This window comes from Gigantopelta aegis, chromosome 6, assembly GCF_016097555.1.
Source record: "Gigantopelta aegis isolate Gae_Host chromosome 6, Gae_host_genome, whole genome shotgun sequence".
Classification (NCBI taxonomy): Eukaryota; Metazoa; Mollusca; class Gastropoda; order Neomphalida; family Peltospiridae; genus Gigantopelta; species Gigantopelta aegis.
In genome coordinates, this window is record NC_054704.1 from 22,255,571 (window position 1) to 22,278,946 (window position 23,376).

The window sequence follows — 23,376 nt, forward strand, 5'->3', positions numbered from 1 at the left end:
TTGTTAACATGGACTGATACTGGGACTGTATAGTGGATTAGTGGTGTTCTGGTGAGTGTTATAATAATTAAAAACATTGATTGGTGGGGTTCTAACTGTGCTGACTGGTTATAAAATTGATTGTCCAGTAAAATATCAACAATATTTCCTACATTCATGAATATGAGTTGAAGACAACTACATATGAAATTAATTTGGGTTTGGGTTTAAAAACACAACCACAAGTTATTCTGATAATCCAATAATCTTACCAATTATAGACCTTGATGTGAAAACAATACAGGGCAGTGATTAATTTCTCTCCTAACTCAGAATATGTGGAGCCATTTAACATATTACTATACTGATACCATATAAATTCATATGCTAAGGGGAGCTAAAAATTACTTCCTTGAACTTGTCTCAAGAGAGTGATGGGGAGCGAGAGTAATAGCTCTCCTTTAATGTTGAGGTTTGCAATTAAAAAATCATAGGACATAAAAGTAATCTGCCCAATTTACTAAATACATGTTTCTCAATTTACCCTAAGGGCTGTTCTGAAATTAATACAATTTTATTTTTGAGTGGTGGGTACTAGTAAATGCTCATAAAAACTGCCTCCTACTTCCCTACATGATCTATTTTGGAACTAAAATAAAGAAACATGTACTAACCACTTTGATCCTTGAGACCGGACCCGAATGCGGAGATGATGAAGTCGGCTTTCAGTCGGATCATCTGTTCCTCGTCCTCGACCCACTCTCCTGCATCAGTCTGCTCAGTCCGCACAAACTCCATCCCTCCGACACGTCCGTCCTTCATGAACACCTTCTGCGGCGACATGAACGGAATAAACTCACACATCTCAACCTTCGCCAGCTCCATCTAAAACAAAACATAATTTAAAGTTAAAACAAAGCCGATTAGTTGGAATAATTTCAGCTATTATCATCAAATTTAACCTATTCATCAGGACTTTTCTTGGTGTCTTGGTGATAATAATGTAAAAAGTCTCACATTGCAACTGTTGCCAGCTCCATCCAAAAATCAAAGATGATTAAATCAATGTTATCAACAATTTAGCATAATTTCAGCTATAAGCATCACATTTAGTAACAGAGTCATTCACTGGCACTTTTCTTGGTGACAATAAACTTACACTTTTGCCACATCCATCTAAAACCTCAGCATAATTAAACAAAAATTAATTTAGTATAATTTCAGCAATTATCATCAGTTAGGCAGATTTAGTCTAGTCATTTTGTAATGCAAATATTTTCTTGTAATCTACCCCATATACACAACTTTAAGGAATGTTTTAAAAAATAAGGACAAAATGAACAATGCATTACTTACCTCTTCTGGGACAGCCCGTATATTGGTGAAGCCCTTTCTAAAGACGACAAACACGCGTTTAGCACCACACCGCAATGCAGACGTGGCACAGTCGAACGCAGTGTCGCCGGCACCCAACACAATGACATTGCCGTGCAACTGAGGTAGTTTCGATTTACAGGCACACAGACCTGAAAATTTACCAGTATATCTGTTTTAGTTTTTTTGGACAAACTAAGCCTGTTCTGTTTCAGGCAATGCTGGTCAATATAAAAAAAATTCCCATACAATTTTGAGCAGTTAATGCCGACTGTTGTAAAAATGTTTGTGAATGAAGAAAATTAACTGGCACGAACAACTGCATGCTCAAATCAGAGATACATGTAACCAGTATATATGTATATGTATAATCATGATAGCTAACAGAATTAAATGTCTCATTTATCCTGAAACGGTTTAAAATAAAACAATTTTTAAAATAAATTACTTGACAATGTTTAAATTCTTGGTACAAAATTCATTTTCCATCTGGTTATATTTAAACAAATAATTATAATAAATTCTCTCTCACTGTACATTACATATAATATTATGTACATGTAAGAATTGTTTGTCATTTATTTGGGTCAATTTATCAATATATAACAGTCATTAACTGTATAAAACTCACAAACAATTCTATAATTACAAACAACACAACTTATTTAGTTCAAAATACACATAAATCAATTTCTAATGTTCTTTTTTGACAATTTTATGTATGACAACCTATTTTATTTTATGACATTATTTCCCACAATTTTATCAAAAGATAACATTCAGTTTTTCAATGATGTTCTCCAATCACAATCCAGTAAATTGAATAACAGCACAAAGTTAGTCAATTATATTTACATTGAGATGAACATCTACATGTGTGTCTATAGCCATTGTTACATGGATCTAGGGCTTTATATATAGGGAACCAAATGCTGCCACCGACTTTTATTTAAATAATTCTTTTTAAAAAGTTGAAATCTTAAATGTTCATAATAATTCTCAGTTTGTCAAAGAGAGAATTGTCATTCCAAGACCATATTATGAAATAAACATAGCCTAAAATAGGAACAGAAAGTGCAATAGCATTATAACACGGCACCATAAACATTATCAGCAATTTTACCTGCTTTACTAGCCTGGGAAACTTTTGGCAGAAATCCCTTAGAGGTTAAAAATCCTACATTCTCTGTTAAATTTTCAAAGATGGGAATCTTCTTTGGATCTGGCATACCTGTAAATGATGAATGAATGAATGAATGAATGAATGAATGAATGATTGAATAAATAAATGACTGAGACTGTTAGAGGCAGTCTGGAAAAGCACAACTCTAGTTTATTAGAAAATCATTAGATATATCTTTCTAATTTAATCATTCTAGATATTAATTTTTTTTTCTAAACTAGCAATTCAGGACAAGGACATGCATGCAAGCTCAGATTTTTCACTAATCATGTCGTAACTATATATATATATATCTAAAAAAAACTGTCAATCATGAACATAATGTCATGATATTATCATACTGGGATACACACAATTGTTTTAAGAGTGCATCCAACAAACAAATGTTTACACTACAGAAACTCTAGGTTAATTTTATTTTACATCACCTTGAAATGAGTGATGATTAATTCAGTATAAAATACGCATTGACCAATAGCAATAAAGACAGCTTTACACAAATACAGACTGACATACACCAATGAACAAATGTTTACACAATTATACACTGACCTAGACCAATAAACAGCATTACACAAATATATGATCTGCCTCAGATTGGGCCCTTGGCTTCCCAGAGACCGAACCCTGGGGTGGACATGCTCGAAACCTGCATGGTATATGAGCATGTTAAAGTACTACACACGCTCACAAATATGCACTGACCTATACCAATGAACACAACTTTATATCCATCACTCTTCAGAGACTGCAACGTCAGACCATCTTTGCCGAGAGGCTTGCTTGTAACAATCTGAAACATCCAACATTACACAGTTAGGTTAAATACAGTTTAAGGGATATATGGTTTAACTGACATTTCATCAAGAGAGAAATAAGAAACTTGCTTCCTCCAGATAGACTACATTTGTGTACTCTACCAAAATTCAACACATGATCTTTTATACAGCGGACAATATTTCCAAATGTTAGGAAAGCAGAAGTTTTTAACTACATGTAAGTAAATGACTATATGGATTTTTGGAATAGAGAAATAAAGTTACTAAGATCTTAGAGGGTTGTACCATATAAGTTTAGAATGTAACAATTCATAACTGACTGGCAGTTCATACAAGTTTAAAGTTGTATATAACCGAATGACAGTTTGCGTGAAATACTGTGTCCTGTTATCAATTCACCTCTCAACTGGGTGTGCGTGTGTGTGTGAGACATAGCAGTGGTAAAGTGTTCGCTTGATGCACGGTTGGTTTGGGATCGATTTCCGTCAGTTGCCCCATTGGGCTATTTCTCGCTCCAGCCAGTGCACCACAACTGGTACATCAAAGGCTGTGGTATGTGCTACCCTGTCTATGGCATTGTGCATATAAAAGATCCCTTGCTACTAATCAAAAAGAGTAGCTTATGAAGTGGCGACAGCAGGTTTCCTCCCTCAATATTTGTTTCCTTAACTATATGTCTGACGCCATATAACCATAAATAAAATGTGTGTAGTGTGTCGTGGAATAAAGCATTTTTCCTTCCTTTCTTTTCCCCACAATCCGGGGTATGTCCTTACTACCTAGCTTCAGTTGGTATGTGCAATACACATTCTGACTACCTTAGCAGTATAACACATAAACTAAAATGTGTATGTGCAATACACATTCTGTACGTGTTGAATGTGCAAAGACTTTTTCAGTTGGTATGTGCTTCCTTTGACTTTCTTCCAATACACATTCTGACTACCTTAGCTTCAGTTGGTATGTGCAATACACATTCTGACTACCTTAGCTTCAGTTGGTATGTGCAATACACATTCTGACTACCTTAGCTTCAGTTGGAGCATTTGACCAGATATGGTGTACTGATTAAGACAGGCAAAACAATATTGAGTGCGATAGACCCTACAATCCAATACACCTCAGCAAGCACTATCCCCACCCCTCCCAAATCATATCCCACCTTGAAATGTTCTGTACAAACTAAATATCATAGATATATTCAGGAGTTTATTTACTATATATTTGAGGTATGCAATACTTGCAACACAATATGTTAAAACATGGATAACAAATGGGTATTTAAAAACAAACACAAAAGTCACTAACTTTGACACCAAGATCTTTCATCAGCTGCACTTCGAAGTCAACCACACTGTATGGTAACCGGAACTGAGGAATTTCAGATGAACTGGAATAACAACATCACCAAAAACCTAGTCATATAATACATTTAAATAATATACAGGTTTTATTTTTAAATGTATAGGTTTAAAATTCTTCCCTCCCTCCCCAACAAAAAACAACTCATTTTGCTAAATATTAAAAAAATTAATTACTCTTTGTTTTAAAACATATTTTATATAAAAAATTGTAACGATATCAGCAATTCATTAGTAATTTAAATAGTATATTACCTACCAGCCTTATGTCTGATGGCTTAATCACGACACCACTGAGGCCGGTGTATATTATCATGTTGTGACAACTGTCAAAGGGAGATAATTCATCAAAACAACTTCAATACCTAGAGATTTTGTTTTACTGGTTAAAATAACCCACACAAAATGTATAACCCACTGCATACCTCAATCCACCAACGTAATCTTTCTTTTCAAAGATGGTCACATCAGAATAGCCCAGCCTTGCTAGGAAAGTAGCACAGCTAATACTGGCTGGACCGCAGCCTATCAGAGCCACTTTTGCCATGTATGTCTCAGCAGCCTTCTCCGATGATAACCGACCGGGCTCGTGTATCTGAGGGATCTTCATGGACTTGAAAACCTGAATGAAATGAATGAATAATGGAATGAATGAATAAATGTTTAACGACACCCCAGCACACATATACATCCAAAAAACAAAAAGCCACTAAGAAAACCATGGTTACTGGGTGTCAAATAAAGATGGTTTGAGGAGACACTATTTTGTTTTAATGTATTAATCAATACCGGAGTCGAGGAAAATAAAAAAAACCCTTAAAATATAGTTTATATTTGGCTAATAAAATTCCCCCGATTAACCTCTTCATGCCTATGCTGGAATAATGTTGTTATGTTAATGTAAATTGATATTAGTTGGACATAGTAATAACTAATACTTCAGTAAACCTAGATAGTGATGGATTGCATTGTATTCTATCATTATTTAAAGTATGTATTTGGCACTGACGACATGGCTGCTTTAACACTTAGTTGAGAGAGTGAGAAAAAACCTGCTCATGTCACATAAGCTACTCATACCATACAGAAACAAGGAATCTGTTTTATTATCCACGTGGTTCAACATAACCGAGTAAATAAAAATGGTACGAAGCACACATTTAATAACAAGTGCAATGATGTAATTTTGGGATGCGAAGTCATAAGATGACATTGTGTCCCAAGTCTTAGCTCAGACTGTGCATGTAAATATAATGTCATTTCGTTGCCTCGTTTTAGTTGTAGTTGAAACATTTTAAGATGACCCTTGTTATTCTTCAAAAAAAACAACACTAATAACATGGATAATAAAGATATTACACTTGCATGTTTATCGTTATGATTTTACAAAACTTGTGTCAGAAATTATGTATTACAAAAACTCCTAAAACATAAAATCAGTACGACACAAGATTGTATAATAATCTATATGTATAATATATATATATATATATATATACCCTTTACCATAGACAAGATGGTGCATACCCATGCATCAAACCAGTGATAGAGCACTGGATAGAAATGGCTAAAATTATGCTGCTGGTCCAACGAGGGTGATTGCTCCTAAAACTCATTGCAGCTCAAGCGAGCAGTCTACCAGAGCTACATCCCACCCCCAACAGTACAATGTTTTTAGCTTAGACTGGAATATACCTCCACTGCAAACTGCTGAAGTCCTCCAATATTGATTGGTCCTTCCTCGGTTGCATCTAGGTTACAGCCCCCAACACAGAGGTCAGAGGTCGGGCACACCATTCCACATGACAGACCCAGAGGATTGTCGGACAAAATGATCTTTGCTGCTCCATAGTAGTTCTAAAGAAAGCACACGCAGTAGAGTAGTAGTAGCAGCATATGACCTTTAGCACAGTGCCAGAATAACTTACAAACAGCATGTATATTAAGCAAGAGCCTATCTGTATGTATTGCCTGTGCTCTACATGTATAAAAACTTAACTATTTAGTCACATTTGTCTCTGGGTTTTTTACATACATAAAGAAATTTATTAAAATCATATATTTAAAGGTTAACTTTATAATGAAAATGATGAACTATATGTAAAACCTCACAAAAACTAGTTGTTCATAAAATATGAAAGTTAGAAAACTTTCTAAAAAAGTGTATTCTGCCATACCTTTGTTGCTATACTGCCAATGAAAGCCTTGATGTCCAGTTGAGTAGGACAGCTCTTTTGACAGGGCGCGTCGGCACACTTGAGACAGCGACTCGCCTCTTTCAGAGCCCCTCGTTCACTCAGAGTCGTGTGCTTTATGTCATCAAAATTCTTAGTGAGCTGCCCACAGTTCTACAAGATAATTATAACACACTTTTCATAGACAACTTTAAAGTGGCTGTATTATGCATACATGTAGATATAAGCATACAATGTCATGTAGTATCTAGTAACCCATGTATGTGTAACCATGTGAGTTTTATTGTTTTAATCATTTTATTATGCACAACACATATGCAGCTAAACCTTTGGTTTGAAACTGTAGGGACATGCACTTAGATCTCACTACACAGATGTCATCTGCCATTGAAACCCATATGTTAAATTGCCCAACTTCAAATGAAGATTGCCAATAGAACGGGTTCTCGTTGACACTAACAACATACACCCTTGCGAACATACATTATATAAACATTTATTTTCACTCCAAAATTGAGAACATTTCCGTCTCAGTTTTTTGCTATATGACCGCATCTGACTGTAGTACCGGTCCAAACAGGTGGTTCATTAACTGATTCACTCCGGCTGTCACTTGCGCTATATACCCATGTCCCAAGAGGTCAATGCACAATATTACAAAATAACATGGGCAAAATACAGCCAGAAGGCTCACCATTAAACATACATATTGTTTTAATTCTTCACCATTTCCTAGAAGTGAATATGTGAAGCATAACTTGTGTCACCATTAGGAACTATAGTGGACCGTGATGAATGAGCTCTCACCCGGAAGTGATCTGTGTAGTGAGACCTTACCTGTCTAAACATCTGACCTCTGACCAGGGACATGCAGTGACGATCAACCAATAGACTGGCCAGCTGTGTTTGACCGGGTTGGTGGCTATTCATTGTCACTCACCTGACATTCTTTCACCTGTCACGATCTGCACAGGCTACATACTCTAGATCTGCATTTAAACTACACAGGGATAATTGGTGAGATATTTCTACTTTTCTAGAAGCATGTAAATAAGTACAAATGCAGTCCATTATCCAGGACATGCTGTTTAATACTGTTATTCATTCATGTCACTGCTGTTCTCATTATTTACATATACATGTATATATATATATACCTGTAATTTATATTTAAACAGCACATCAAGCGATCAAAAGTAACGTGATGTTTTTGTTAAACATCACTTGCTACATTTTGTACTTCTTATTTTTAAATGTAAAGATTATATATTGAACCACATGCCCATAAAATATTATAACAAAATAATTTTGTTTACTAAAAGTTAGAACACCGAATTATTGGTGAATCTGGAGGTGTGATAGTTAATACATGTATATCATGTGCATATTTTTCACCCGTAATTCTTTGAGGGGAAAGAAATGGTTCTATTTGATAGCTACATGTATGTGATATGGAATAGTCTGTTTACTTTCTATTTTCATCCAGAATTCTTGAAGGAGCCACTGTTTATTCTACATTCTACAGTCAATTATGCAAAAAATACTGCTTTAAAAAAAAAAAAAAAAAATTTAACTCTGGTTTCCTGATTAATACATGCCAAATATCTGTTTGTACAACTTGTACTAACTTTATGCTGTAACAAACTGTATTCACTGTGTATACATTTATATAGTACAATCTGCACACCACCATTGTCAAGTGGACACGGTCTGAAACATGTCAGCAACAGATGTCATGGAAAAGAGTGCAATTTGATATCCTCATTGTTATATAATATAGAGGTCAATCTATATGCATTTATTATCCACAGGCCATCGGATTTCACAGTAACAATCGTTACCGGTAGCGTGTCGGCAAAACCATGGAACTGAAATTTCGTTTCCCATGATTATTATGTCGATTAAAAAAATTTAAATATTTATCTATATGTAATATATATGTAATAATGTTTCTGGAGATAGTTTTCAACACAATCACGACACCCGATTCGGATTTTAGTGTTCGCCATACTTCTCAGTGTTCGAGTAAACCCAAATCAGAGTTCGACACCGCGCTCAAATCAAACACGACCAAAAATTGTAATATTGACATCATGGCATCTGCTCCAAAGAAGAAATGTCTGAATCCGTTTCTTTGACGATTTTGAAGTCGAATTCGATGCAGTTGATAACAATCTGATATCTGTTAGATGTAGTTTGCAGTGACCATTACAAGTGAGAGGCTTATGAAATTTTTAAGGGTCCATTCATTTAGTACGATACAAAAAAAGTTGTGATTTTTGACATCCTTTTTCCTATTGATCCATATGTATATTGCACATTTGAACCAAAAAAGGGGCTTGACTGTGTCGAAAATATTGAGTTTGAAAACGTCTCTCTTTCCACGGGTTTGGGTGGACTCAACTTTTTCAGCCCAGAACTGGCCGTAACGCAAACAGAACGATGTATCTTGCGTTCAGCACTCGCCGTGACTCGGTGTATCTCAGTGATGGTGCAAACGGCCAGTTGGGGACATGGTGATTTTCAGAACTACTGGCCATCATTAAACTTATTAACATATATAATAATCGACAATGATGAATCTCCACATTTAGTTTATTCAAGGACAGACACAAAGCCTCAGAACGATGCTTACACATATGTCACCGCAGCAGGTGGAATTAAAGGTGCATCATAATCATCATATAACATTACACTAATCCGACAGAAAAGTCAGTGATAAAGATCAAACAGCTATAAATATATTGAAAAATAAAGATTACTGCTGGCTTAAAAAAAAAAAAAAAATAATAATAATATATATATATATACTCTTCAAAAAAAGAAACGCAAAAGGGTACAAATGGGTTATAACTCCGATTTTATGTTTCCTACCGGTTCATGCTTTGTGAATATAAGGTCATTGCATGTCCCAAACACATTCCCACGGTTACATTCGATAAAACGCAGCTACTGTACAATAAAGTTCCAAAATGTGAATATTCGCAAAAACGCAGCCACGTGCAAACCATGTCACCACTGCACGTGCGTTGTCTGCACGTGCAACATGAACACCGACAGTATAAAAGTGCAGGGTGTTCGCTTGCCTGGCCTCTGTATCTGGCCGACAGTTGACAATCCAGGACATGCCACGTCTCAGTGAACCGCAGAGAAATAATGCCATCGGCCGACTAGACGCAGGCGAATCCAGAACGGCCGTTGCCAGGGCATTCCATGTGTCCCCAAGCACCATCTCCAGACTGTGGGACCGTTACCAGCAACATGGATCAACACGTGACCTCCCTAGATCCGGTCGACCACGGGTCACTACCCCCGGGCAGGACCGCTACATCCGGGTATGCCACCTTCGGGAACGATTGACTACTGCCACCTCCACAGCCGCAGCAATACCAGGTTTGCGCAGGATATCCGACCAGACCGTACGGAACCGCCTACGTGAGGTAAGAATTCGTGCCAGACATCCAGTTCGAGGTGTCATCTTAATACCACAACACCGTCGACTCCGACTGCAGTGGTGCCAGATTCATCGACAATGGCCTCAACTGCGATGGAGACAGGTGTGGTTCAGTGACGAGTCCCGATTTCTGCTCCGACGTCATGATGGAAGATGTCGCGTGTATAGGCGTCGTGGTGAACGTTATGCGGCAAAATGCGTGCAGGAAGTGGACAGATTCGGCGGGGGTAGTGTCATGGTGTGGGCAGCCATCTCACACACTGGCAGAACTGACCTGGTCCACGTGCAGGGCAACCTGAATGCACAGGGCTACATTGACCAGATCCTCCGGCCACACATCGTTCCAGTTATGGCCAACGCCAACGCAGTGTTCCAACATGACAACGCCAGGCCTCACACAGCACGTCTCACAACGGCTTTCCTACAGAACAACAACATTAATGTCCTTCCTTGGCCATCGATATCACCGGATTTGAACCCAATTGAGCATCTATGGGACGAGTTGGACCGACGCCTCCGACAGCGACAACCACAGCCCCAGACCCTGCCCGAGTTGGCAGCAGCCTTGCAGGCCGAGTGGGCCACCATCCCCCGGGACGTCATCCGTACTCTGGTTGCTTCAATGGGCAGGCGGTGCCAGGCAGTTGTCAACACACGCGGAGGCCACACCCGGTATTGACTCCAGATGACCTTGACCTTGGTGGTGTGTCCTATCACTTACTCACAATGGACTAGAGTGAATTGTGAACAATCCTGCAACATTTGGTAATTATCGGACTCCCCATTCAATAATTAAATCAATTCTCCAAATGTTACAACAATGTGGTTTTGCGTTTCTTCTTTTGAAGAGTATATATATACATGTATATATTAAAAATATTCAATGAAATACGCTTGACCAATAGTGCTATTAATTTGTGTCATTCGTTTTCTTTCTTTTTAAAGAAGACCACACCGTAGACCTTTATTTGATGTAAAAAAAAACAGTCAGTTGACTGGATTGGAACCTTAATTTATTTGTTGTCATTTAAAATAATAAGTCAGTTGGCAAGATTCAAACATATTACCCAACCTGCATAGCATTTTGACAATCCATTGCATTATGGTATAAGAAATGGGTTCCCATAACTTGTTTTCATGGAACCTAAAAACAGCTTCTAATGAGTTCCCATGATCTCAGGGCACGGAACCCAAAAAGTGTTTCCCATGAAATTTGAAATCCTATATGGCTTGTATCCACATAGTTCAAGATATTCTGGGAAATATAACCAGTATTGGACCAAATACCCATAACCAGTATTGACACTCGTCTGTCATAATGATTTCACATGCACAACAAATGACATAATTTTGGGTAGCGATGTCATAACATAATGCAGCTTCACCAGTCTTAGCTCAGTGTAAACGCTTACTAAAGTGACATCATTTTGGAAAATGATGTCATTTTGTCTTCTAGTTATGTTTGAAAGGTTTTGATTTGTTCTAGATTGTTATTCATAAAAATAATATTATTAATAATACAGATAATAAAGAAATTATTACACTCGCGTGTGTAATACTGATTTTATGAAACTTGTGCCAGGATTCAACATTACTTTCACTCAGACAATACAAGAATCCTGATATCGTTTTGTAAAAATCAGAACGACACTCAAGCTCATATAATCATCTCTATTTATTTATGCTCTGATCTTTCTGAAGAGGCAATTTTGTAATATTCCTCTGCTTAAATTTATCACAGATTTGGTTGTACCAAGTTATAGTAATGTTTTCAAGCTAAGTAAATCCATGGAATTAATATCGCTGGAATTAATACAATGCAGAGAATATTTTGTTTTCAAAATCTTGATTTGTGATATTTCTAGTCAGTTAAAAATTGATTAGCCAAAGTGTTTAATGTTTAAAAAATGTGTAGCGATCTCTGAAACTTACAAAGCGAATCACGACACGATACTGAACAAAGTGTGTGTTTGATCAGGGCTTTTGATCTCAATAATTTGGGCATATATAACAGGATTTTTTGTCTGTTGATTGTTGTCAGCTTAAATATAATCAACATGTTTGTTTCTAAAGAATAATCTTGGGGATTTTAAGATCTAAAAACTTAATACTCACAGAACATCCCTTGTCTTTATTTCGTTTCCAGTGTTTCTTGGCAACTTTAGTTTGTGCCGTCGATAAAACATTCGCATGACGTTTCACTGTTGGATTCAAGGCAAGGATATTCTGTCAAAAGATCACATTATTATATACAGGTTTATAAATTCAATTACTACTAAAAACATCTACCGTACAAGAAGTTATGATTTTTTAAAAATATTTCTATAGCTCTAAAAAACAATGAAATACTGATTTAAAAAAGGTTTTATTCTATAGTGATCAAAATAAGTGTTGTTGTTTTTTACATTTTATTTTAACATATAAATTAATTATTAAAAAATGTATAACATAGTATTCAAGTTTGCTAGTCAATTCGTACCCTGGTCATTTCGTACCATTATAAAAAGTCATTTTGTACTCTTAGTCATTTCGTACCCTGATCACACACCATTACAAAAAGTAATTTTATACCCTAGTCATTTCGTACCTTGGTAATTTCATACCATAACTGAAAGTCACATACATGTACTGTAACAAAAATGTGTAATGGCAAACGTAATATCACCCTCAGCAGGGTTTTTGCCAGAGGGTACTATGGGTATGGTACCATGCATACCCAAATTGTTTTGCAGATTTTATTTTTTTAAGTTAACCTTTGGACAAAAGTAATTACTCTTATCATTACTGTATGATTTTCTTAACTCTAACCCTAAACATAACCCATTTTCTTTCTTTGACTGTGGTTGCATTCAGTTCCATAGCGACATATCCAAACATTTCTTTCTGGCAGAAACAGTGACCTGGTAGTGTTACAAAATAACATTACAATACAAACCTCTATAACTAGTATAAGATGCAAACACTAGCTGTAACTGAATAAAAATAATAATAAAGATGCAAATAAATAATATCCGGCCATTTTGTACCATAGTCAACTGCATGGTAGCTGGAAAATAGTTCAAATTAATTTATTATTATCATACTTATTAAAAAGTTCACTTGGGTCATATTTTCCCATACAGGCATGTGCAAGTAATCTATTTGCTTGCTATAGATACTGGTATGAAATGACTAGGGTACGAAATGACCAGGGTACAAAATGACTTTTCACAATGGTACGAAATAAACAGACAGTATGGTATAAAATGGATAGTACGAAATGACTATGGTACCAGTATTGACTGCTTTATAAATCATGAATATAAATTAGCTGATCATGTATCATCCTGTATCTGTATCATCAACGTTCCTAACTGCGTTATGCTTGGTTAGCGCAATTAACATCCGATTTGTTGTCTTCTGCTTGTCGTTCATTTGTGATGTTTTTCTTCACAGTTAGTGAAGATTTCCATTAACAATAAAGTTCAGACAAGTAAGTATCTAAATACAAAACTTTACAAACCCATAAAACCATTACGTTTACTATAGTCTGTCCCATCCTTCTACAATTTAAGTGTGTTTTTTTCTACTTTTTTTGTTAATAATTCCAGTTTGGTTTGACGTAAGAAGACAAGTAAAAGTGTTTGGGAAATAAAAAATAAATACTATTTTTGTGTCCAATTTATAAAACAATTGGTTCAGAAATAAATAACGTAGTAAATTTCATAATATGAAAAAAGGCGTTCCCTGTGGAACCGTTGGTAAAATGCGGACTGGACCGCAACACTGGACAAACTGATTTTTTCATTTAAAAAAAAAAAAATTAAACAAAGTTTTCATCCATTGTGTAAAGTTCAGAAATATATATGTTATCATGCAGTTGTTTTTAATAATTGAAAATGTCGAATGGTGCATGCGCAATTATTTTTTTTCCAAATGCTAAACACAGTTAGAAACTACTAACATTTCCTGTTTAAGAGGTTAACTTTATCATAAAGAAAAGTTAAAATCATACCAAAAATATATTACCAAGTTGTAGACAAATATCGGAAAATTACATTACATGTTTCAATTTCCAATAAAGGCTATTTAAATTTTATTTAAAAAAATATTGAATATCCTGCATTAAAATAGCTTTTTAATTAAAAGGAAATAGTTAACTCTTTTGAATAATGACGCAGTTCTTATGATTTATTTCTTGAACAGTACATAATTTGTTTGATTTACTGTATAGTGTAGGTACTGAAAACATTTGAATGACATCACGTATTTATAAGGCGTGAAAATATTTGGAACATTTAACGTAGTTTTGCAGCACTTGCGTAAAAGCAAAAGTAGGATTACAACTTTTTACTCGTTATTGGGAATACAAGTATACAGTAAAACAGATTTTGAGCCGTAATATAAACACGAAAATAACTACATAAATTAATGAATAAATAAATCTTTAATTTAATATTTAAACAATTGACGATATTATTATATTAGACACTGCAACTTTAAGTACAAAAATATATTTTGGATATTGAGGGCTAGCTCTGGATACGTATCCAAAAGCTTACCGCCCTGTGCAGAGCTGGCTCTACACAGGACGGTCTGTGGTAGGCTACAGTCATGTGACGTGTATGGGTCATTGCAGCCAGCACTACACAGGACGGCGCTACCCAGTATGTTCATTATGTGTGCTACTGGTTGTGTTCTGTCAGTTTATATCAGTATTTTACTCTCACAATAGACCTACAGATATATTAATATTATCATACATAGATTTCAATGAGCTAACGGACATTGCTAACTTTAGACAATATAAACGTTTGTCTACACTTCGTTTTTGTAGATCAAATTTAATTCACTATTACTAATAGAGGAGTGATATCTGTGTAAAATACTGTGTACAATCAATGTTGGGTTTATTGGATATATATGAGAGAGAGAGAGAGAGAGAAAGAGAGAGAGAGAGAAGGGAGAGTTCATGAGTGAGTTCTGCAACGTACATTGACCAGTAGCAGCCCCCACCCTCCAATTAAAACTGCTTTTGTGTAATGAATTCAGTTACCTACCCTACTTCTGGTACTCACACTGTGTATAATGACCTACAACAACCCACCCACCCACCCCTCTGGGAGCACGTGGGCTACTTTATTGATGATCACCGTTAATTAAATTAAAAAAAAACACTGAACAACCATGAAAATCAATATCAATTTACTTAGGTACATAATTCTATGCAGAAACAATATACATCAAACGCAATACATACCGAATAGGCAGGAATGTTCAATTACTAAATATTGTCCTGTCACTTGTGTTATGGAAGGAAATGTTTTATTTAACAACACACTCAACACATTTTAATTATGGTTATATGGCTGTATGGTTATACTTTTCTTATCCATAACAGATACCTTTATATCTATACCTATACCTATATATTTATATCCATATACATATATACATACGTAGCATTTAAATTGAAGATATGGTTTAAACAATAGAAGAAGTCTGTGCCGATGGCAGCGGTACCAGGTATTTACAGTTTTTCACATAATGGTGTACTATAGTACTTATGCCAGACACAGTCACATACCAACAGATTATAATTAACTTAAATGAACAACCAATTAACCACTTAACCACAAGTGAATATGTACAAGCAGTTTTATTGTGATGTGTTGACTTGCCTAGACTTATTATCCTAAATAAGATTAGTGTTATTAGACATGTCCATCACCTTGGATAAATAAGCTTTAAAATATTTTAAGTAAAAAATATAGGCCAAAATCTCCAATTCGTCAGGACAAACTTTTTTCAAACTCTATTCTCAGCAGTGCACAGTCAATTAATGCCAAGGTCAAGGTCATAATGAACTCCCATGCATGAGTGTACCTAATTAAGTAATTATGACTGTCAAATAACAGTAAATGGCACACAATATAAAATAATGATAATATAGTGAATAATATTATATGCTATAGGTTCTAATAGACCAAATCAATTCCTATTGCCTATAATGTTAACGTTTACTAATAAAACTGATATAAGCAACGTTTCAAAGTACAGCAACAGAAAGTGTGGCACCTCACATCTAATCTACCTGCAAGAAAATGGGGGGGGGGGGGGTCACGGGTCACGTATCATTTAAGAGATTTAATTAATGTTTTTAATAGCAACCGTAATTTTTGCTGAAAATTGCAGTTCCATTTTTGCGGGTACCCCGCATTAGTTTCAACCTCTGATATACACTGCATAACAGCTGTATAACAAATAAAAGTGTATTTATTTATTGTCAATGGATAATAGTATTTGCACAAATAATCAATGTCGCATATTACTACATATCACACACACAGATGCTTTTACTCCGTAAATATTTGACGGTGCATGTCAAACTTTGACACGGAACTCTCTTCTTTGGTACTATGCAACCCGCAGAGTATACTATAGACCGTCCTGTGCAGAACCGTGCTGTGTAGGAACGTCCTGTACAGAGCCGTCATCACTATATATATTTTTTAATACTCACACATGCACACGTTATATATTTTAGTATTATCCAAAATATACATATATTTTCTTTATATACAAAATATATATTTATTCCCTTTACTGTTAATGTGTTTTAGGAACGTCCTGTACAGAGCCGTTGTCACTATATATTTTTTTAATACTCACACACGCTACTTTTTAATATTATCCAAAATATACATATATTTTATATATACAAAATATAGGTATAATATCCGCCCGGTCCCCCAGAGCTAGCCCTGGATATTGTAGTTCATAAAAATAAACTTATTTTTATGAACTATGGATATTGCAGCTTTAACCCCGGTCGTCGACTTTTTACCAATGCCAATGACTGACTGACATCGATGTTTAGCGTTTACCAATTTCAAAGCACCTGCCACGTAAAATCATGACACTCGTATATCCTATACGATAAATAAGCATATATTTAATTGAAATTGTGACAACTTACCTCAATATCCGGGACATCTTTGCTTAGTTTACTGGCCATGCTGGCACTCTAGTGACCTATTATGAAATCGGTCGGATAAACTACTATGAATCAGAGGGGTGATGGATTCTGAAAAAAGAAACCATGATAACGGACACAGCCGAACAATTTTGACAGGACGTCGGCAATCTTCGGGTTAATACGAAGACATTCCAGGGATTTCCGAACACCGAATCCAGTTTCACCGATATGAAGCGGGCGGGGATCCAAGGAAGGGCGCTTGGAGTTATAGGTTGGACTATACCAATGTGGTTTCGAGGTGAAGTCAACGCCAGGTGACGCCACACAAAAATAGGATCCTACGCGAAAAAGGAAACCAGTCTAACAAGTCGTTTCCGTACACAATTAAAAAGAAACAAATAACAACAAAATACAGCGTAATTCAACTTGCATTAGTTATGAAACGAAATAAAAATAAGTAGAAACTGATGTGCAGATCGAAATTTTGTTTTATTTCTTGATTGTTGTACCGTAGGCTTAATATACGTAGTAGGTAAGGTGTGTACGTGTTGTACATGTTTTCGTGACTAGGAGGGGACAATTAAGGCATTTGGCCTGGTATGCATATTCAACGATATATAATGCACATTACTGCTTAATATCAACAAGTATAATCGTATAGTTAATTAATAAAACGGTTAAATGTCACGGCTATTATATATAACGGGCGCAGCCATTTTGTACCATCCCAGTGAATACGCCCTCTGGCGTGCTGGTGGTTACGTAATACCTAACGTGTCACGTCAGGAATCAATCTAATTAAAATTAGCTCCACTATTACATGTGGATCTAAAGACAGCCAGTTGGAGCTCATGTCCACCAATCAAAACCTTACTTGCAGAATCCTGCCAGTGATTTAAAACTAACAACACTGCGTAGTCCCCAATGTCCAGGTAACATTTCGTCTGTAAATAATAATTTAAATATTGACCAATCACACTTCGCCTTTTATAACGTTATTTGGGAGCATACAAATTCTAAAAATATCGGGCGAGTCTATTTTAGTGGCCGCAATACAGCGAACCATACCAATACGTACGGGGTGGGTTATCAGTCTTCAATTTTACATTAAAAATTATTTATTTATTTATAAAAAAAAATAACTCAATCAGTCTTCAGTTTTATATTACAAATTATTTATTTTATAAAATAAAACATGTTTTAAGGCATTCGTAATTCACACAAAACATGTCGTATACCCTCAGGATAATTCGGAATGTTTTCAAATTATTTTTAAATCACTGGCAGGATTCTGCAAGTAAGGTTTTGATTGGTGGACATGAGCTCCAACTGGCTGTCTTTAGATCCACATGTAATAGTGGAGCTAATTTTAATTAGATTGGTCAGGAATTAGTCTTCGAACTGAAGAAACAAAACATACCTGATTTTAGCAGGGTCAGGGTAAGTTTTTAACATGCTTACATGCCACTAGAGCTTCAAGCATGTCTGCCCCGGGGCCGAGTCCTGGATAGCCACGGGTCTGCTCCGGGCCAGAAATTTAACGGGACAATTTAGATAATTATTCTAAAAAAAAAAAAAAATATGGGGACAAATTTAAAATATATATATAAATTTGTTTGGTGTACTCCAAAAACAAATTACTTAAATATAAATAATATAATTCCAAATAATATTTTATTTTAAACACCAAATTTTGAACGGGCTCTCCAAAATAGCAAAATCTCTAGGTCTAATTTATATTAATTACTTAAGCCCTTGTCTGGAGAGGGTTGGAGGTTTGAAGGCTCAAAGAGTCACAGGAATTTACCAATTTTATTTCTTTACTTATTTATTTCCACCGAGGAATACCGAACATATCGGTAACTAAAGCGTGGCCGAATGGGGGGGGGGGGGGGGGGGGGGGGGTGGAGGGAGGCGCGAAAAGAAGGGGAGAGGGGGCTAACCCCCAGACAGACTGTCACGGGGATTCTATAATTCCCGTAACTGAATAAAACACGATTATCAAAATATCTCTCCTAACTGTATATCTATTAGATCTCTCTGTAACAGGCTGTTAAACCCTAGTATGGCTCGTCTTTAGGTATGATCAGAGATACGATCTTATATAAAGTATATATTATTATAGCACGTTTAGCTCACTAGAAACACAACAAAACACAATACACTTTGGAATCTGTATTAATCTACGCTGACAAATGTACAGCCGTAGTAGTTAATTAATAACAGCAATAATAACAACCCAGAACTGATCACTTAATTAGTTAATCTCTAGGTGTCTAGTTACACAATATGCGAATCACTTCACCGTTACACCACACCCACACGTGTGATAATTGAGAAACGCTTCAAGCAGAAGTTAATTAATAAAGGAATTACACCATTCCTAACTGGTTAATTTTTAATTAACCCTTACTACTCGTTCAGTAACGTGTGATAATTTAGGAACGCTTCCAGGGGAACTTAATTAATAAAGGAATTTCAGCTCTATTCCTAACGGGTTAATTTTTAATTAACCCTAACTACTCATTCAGTAACCTTGTAACACAGAATTAATACTTATCACAATAAAGACAATAACCTACAGTTTACCTAGGTCGTATAGGATGACTGGCTAAGCTTTATATTACCAAATACTCGTATAATGTTAGAACAAAAAGTCTACGATTTACTTCGTCAGATGACCGAAGACACTGTCTAAAGAATATTGGTATAATACAGTATTAAAATATTTAAAGTCACATCAATCACATCAAGGTTATACACAGAGCAGAAATGATATTTACCAAAGTCCAAACGGACTAACGTTCCCGGGATGCTTCCTTTTCCGTTCCTCCTCGATATCTCTAAAAACTAGCTATTTATTATAAAAATCAGAATTGGCCTGGGGGTACAAGGCGGTACCTTCCCCTATCATCTGATATTTCACCTCTACTAGCGTCGGTATATTTCTCTCTGATCGTCAGACTTACTGACGCCATCGTCGCCAAATCACGGTTATAAAAACCGCACTCGCAGAGGTATTACGTAACTACTCGCCACATGGCCTCCACAGCTGGACTAAGTGCATATTGGAATGCCCGATCGCGCGAAGTATTACGTAACAAGTTGCCCACCTGGGCTAAGTGCAATGAAACTGCACACGGCCCTCTAACACAATTAATATCTCCACAGGCGAAAACAAATTTAAGAGCATGTACCGTCACACACCCCCACCTCAAAAAGGATATTTCCTCTACTCTAGGAATAGGGAAATATACTACATTAAAACAAAAAGGTGCGTTAACCGACGCATACGGGCATTTATAACACATGTAATAATAAGGTGACTACCAGTAATCACACTGAGTCTCTGAGTCCCTGGTATACAAATAAAATATATATAACAAAACAGAAATAAAGAATGTCAACACATTATCATAACGTTCAACTTCGGGACAGGGCATCAGCGATTACATTGGATGTGCCCTTGATATGTTCAATGGTAATTGGGTATTCTTGCAGAAGAAGACTCCACCTCAAAACTCTCTGGTTGGATGCTTTCATTAGGATGGTCCAGTCCGCCTTCGTCTTCTTGGAACAGCACAGCTCCAGCACCCACGTCACTGGCACCCACAGCTAGCTTGAACGGCATTCGGTAGTCTGGTGCTGCCATCACGGGAGACGAGTAGCGCCTCTGCTTGAGACGGTTGAATGACTTCTCGCATTCACCTGACCAATGGAACTTCGTTTCCTTCTTTTTCAGCGTCGCACGTTTTCCCGGTTTTCTCCGATAGGCATGCTGTCGAATCGGTGTAGCGTTGGGTTCCAAGCGCACATCTTGGCTTAAGGTATTGGTAACCGTTGGAAGGTTCTGACAAATGGAAACATTGTCTTGTTTCAACGTAGTCAACTTTGCTCGCTGGGGGCTCAAGTCTGCTAGAATCTGGCCGTTGGCCAACTTGACCTCTGCAGTCTTGACGTCATCACAGGAAATTGAGTGTCTCTCAATTTGGACCGGTCTCTCTGGAACCATCGGCAGTCTGTCAAAATAACCTTTTAGCAAATTGATGTGACAATACCTACTTTTCCTAACCCTATCAGGAGTGTTTATCACATACCCTGTCTCATTAACCTGTTTGAGCACAACATAGGGCCCGAAATACCTGTTCTGCGATGAACCCCGTTTAATGGGAATGTACAGCAGCACTTTATCCCCTGGTTTAAATTCCCGACTCCTAGTCTTCCTATCAAACACTGATTTTATTTTGCTCTGAGCATGGCTCAGTTGCTTCTTAGCCTTCCTATCAAACTCTGATTTTATTTTGTTCTGAGCATGGCTCAGTTGCGTCCTAGCTAGTTCGGTCGCCGGCAACCTCCGATCTCTAACTCTCTTATTTATTAATACTCCCTTGTCCACAGTTAACAAGGTAGTGCGAACTGCCAACAATTTTGGATCAGCCCCCTGCTCTAGAATTAACTCTTGTCTATTACAAGGTAAATCCCCCCTATCAAAGACAACTGGTTCAATTCCCCTCTGCGGGAGATCAACAGGTTCCACCACATTTAATTTGTCAGTTGACTTATCTACCATTTTACTGATAACCTCATCCACTCCAATTTCATGGCCCACACACGTATCAGACAAATCACAAATATCCTCTAGGTCTTGTGCTAACCTACTGGTCATATCCCTAGTCATTACACACGCAGGATATTTAATCTCATCAACCTCACACTCTTCTATTGGTAACGTGCTGTCTTTAATTAACAACTGGTCACATTTCGGCTGACAACACTGACTAGTCAAATCATTTCCCAACAAAACTCCTATGTTTTCAACAGGCAAGTCCTTCACAACACCCATAATGACTGGTCCCGTCACAAAATTCGAACACAAGAAAACCTTATGTAACCGGACAACCATTTTTTCTCCAGTAACCGAGCTTAAAGCCAAACTATGTCCTATGTCTGAAGTTTCAATACCAGCTAAACACTTTTGCGTTATCAGACTCTGACTACACCCGGTATCTCTATAGATTGATATTGCCTTAGGACACAACTCTTGTTTCACATCACAAACCATACCAGTGGACACATACGGGTTTACTTTCTCTGCCATGGGACTAACCATTAACTCTCTCGCTAACGGAGCTGACCTCACTAAACCGACCACTTGCGCATTATCGCGTTTCCTTTTAAAACAGTCTCCGATAAGATGGTTATCCTTTTTACAGTAACTGCAATGTGGACGAAAAGTTCGTGCATTGGCTGATAATGCAGGCCTATCCTTACTTTGCCCACCAGGTACATTCCTTGCCTGACTAGCTGACCAACTAGATGACTCTCCCCGATAGTTACTTTCCCGGGAAAAACCTGGCTGAAATTTCTTCTTATCACCCTGTTGTAAAGAGCTACCCGGTACTGCCTGAGCTTTGTGTATTAACACGTAATCATCTGCCACTATGCCTGCCTCCTCTATCTTTTTGACTTCACGATCCTCTAAGTGAATACGTAAGCTAACTGGTAATCCATTTTAATGTCCTGTAAGATCAACAACTCCCGTAACTCGGTATATGACTCTACCTGATGAGACACCACCCATTTATCAAACATCCCTGCCTTCTTAGCCACAGACTCACTATAAGACTGACCCTGCGTTTTTCTCAACTCGCTATACCGTAAACGATAATCCTCAGGTCGTAATTCATAAGCCCTCAACACTGCAGACTTAACTAGGTCGTACTGACTTGCTCGCTCATCACTCATTGAATTATAAGCTATACTAGCCTTCCCCTTAAACTTAGACACGGCTAACAATGTCCACTTAGACTGCGGCCAATTTAGCTGCTTAGCGGCCCGTTCAAAAAGTTGAAAGAACATGTCTACCTCCTGATCGTCAAATACAGGCACTGATCTATAAGCCTCCGACATGTTAAACCCATTTCCGGCTTCTCGTCTGACTTCTTCAGTATTCAACTTTAACTCATGTTCCACTTTTAATTTTTCTAACTGGAATTCTCTATCCCTATCTTCTCTTTCTCTCTCTCTCTCTCTCTCTCTCTCTCTCTCTCTCTCCTCTCTATCTCTATCCCTCTCTTCTCTATCCCTCTCTTC

The 23,376-nt window shown here is 36.8% G+C and overlaps 1 protein-coding gene across 1 annotated transcript in view; it reads right to left on the reverse strand.

Annotated features, from left to right (window-relative positions):
• LOC121375609 (dihydropyrimidine dehydrogenase [NADP(+)]-like) overlaps window positions 1-17,441 on the reverse strand; it is a 42,499-nt gene extending 25,058 nt beyond the window's left edge. Inside the window, exons 1-10 of the mRNA XM_041503152.1 lie at window positions 17,284-17,441; window positions 12,441-12,551; window positions 6,854-7,024; window positions 6,372-6,533; window positions 5,102-5,298; window positions 4,624-4,705; window positions 3,242-3,329; window positions 2,477-2,584; window positions 1,336-1,505; window positions 654-864 (exon numbers count right to left, since the gene is read on the reverse strand). Of these exons, the coding sequence (XP_041359086.1) occupies window positions 654-864; window positions 1,336-1,505; window positions 2,477-2,584; window positions 3,242-3,329; window positions 4,624-4,705; window positions 5,102-5,298; window positions 6,372-6,533; window positions 6,854-7,024; window positions 12,441-12,551; window positions 17,284-17,322 (1,339 nt within the window). The 5' untranslated portion in view covers window positions 17,323-17,441. The remainder of the gene's footprint in view (window positions 1-653; window positions 865-1,335; window positions 1,506-2,476; window positions 2,585-3,241; window positions 3,330-4,623; window positions 4,706-5,101; window positions 5,299-6,371; window positions 6,534-6,853; window positions 7,025-12,440; window positions 12,552-17,283) is intronic.
• Between the last annotated feature and the right edge of the window lie 5,935 nt (window positions 17,442-23,376).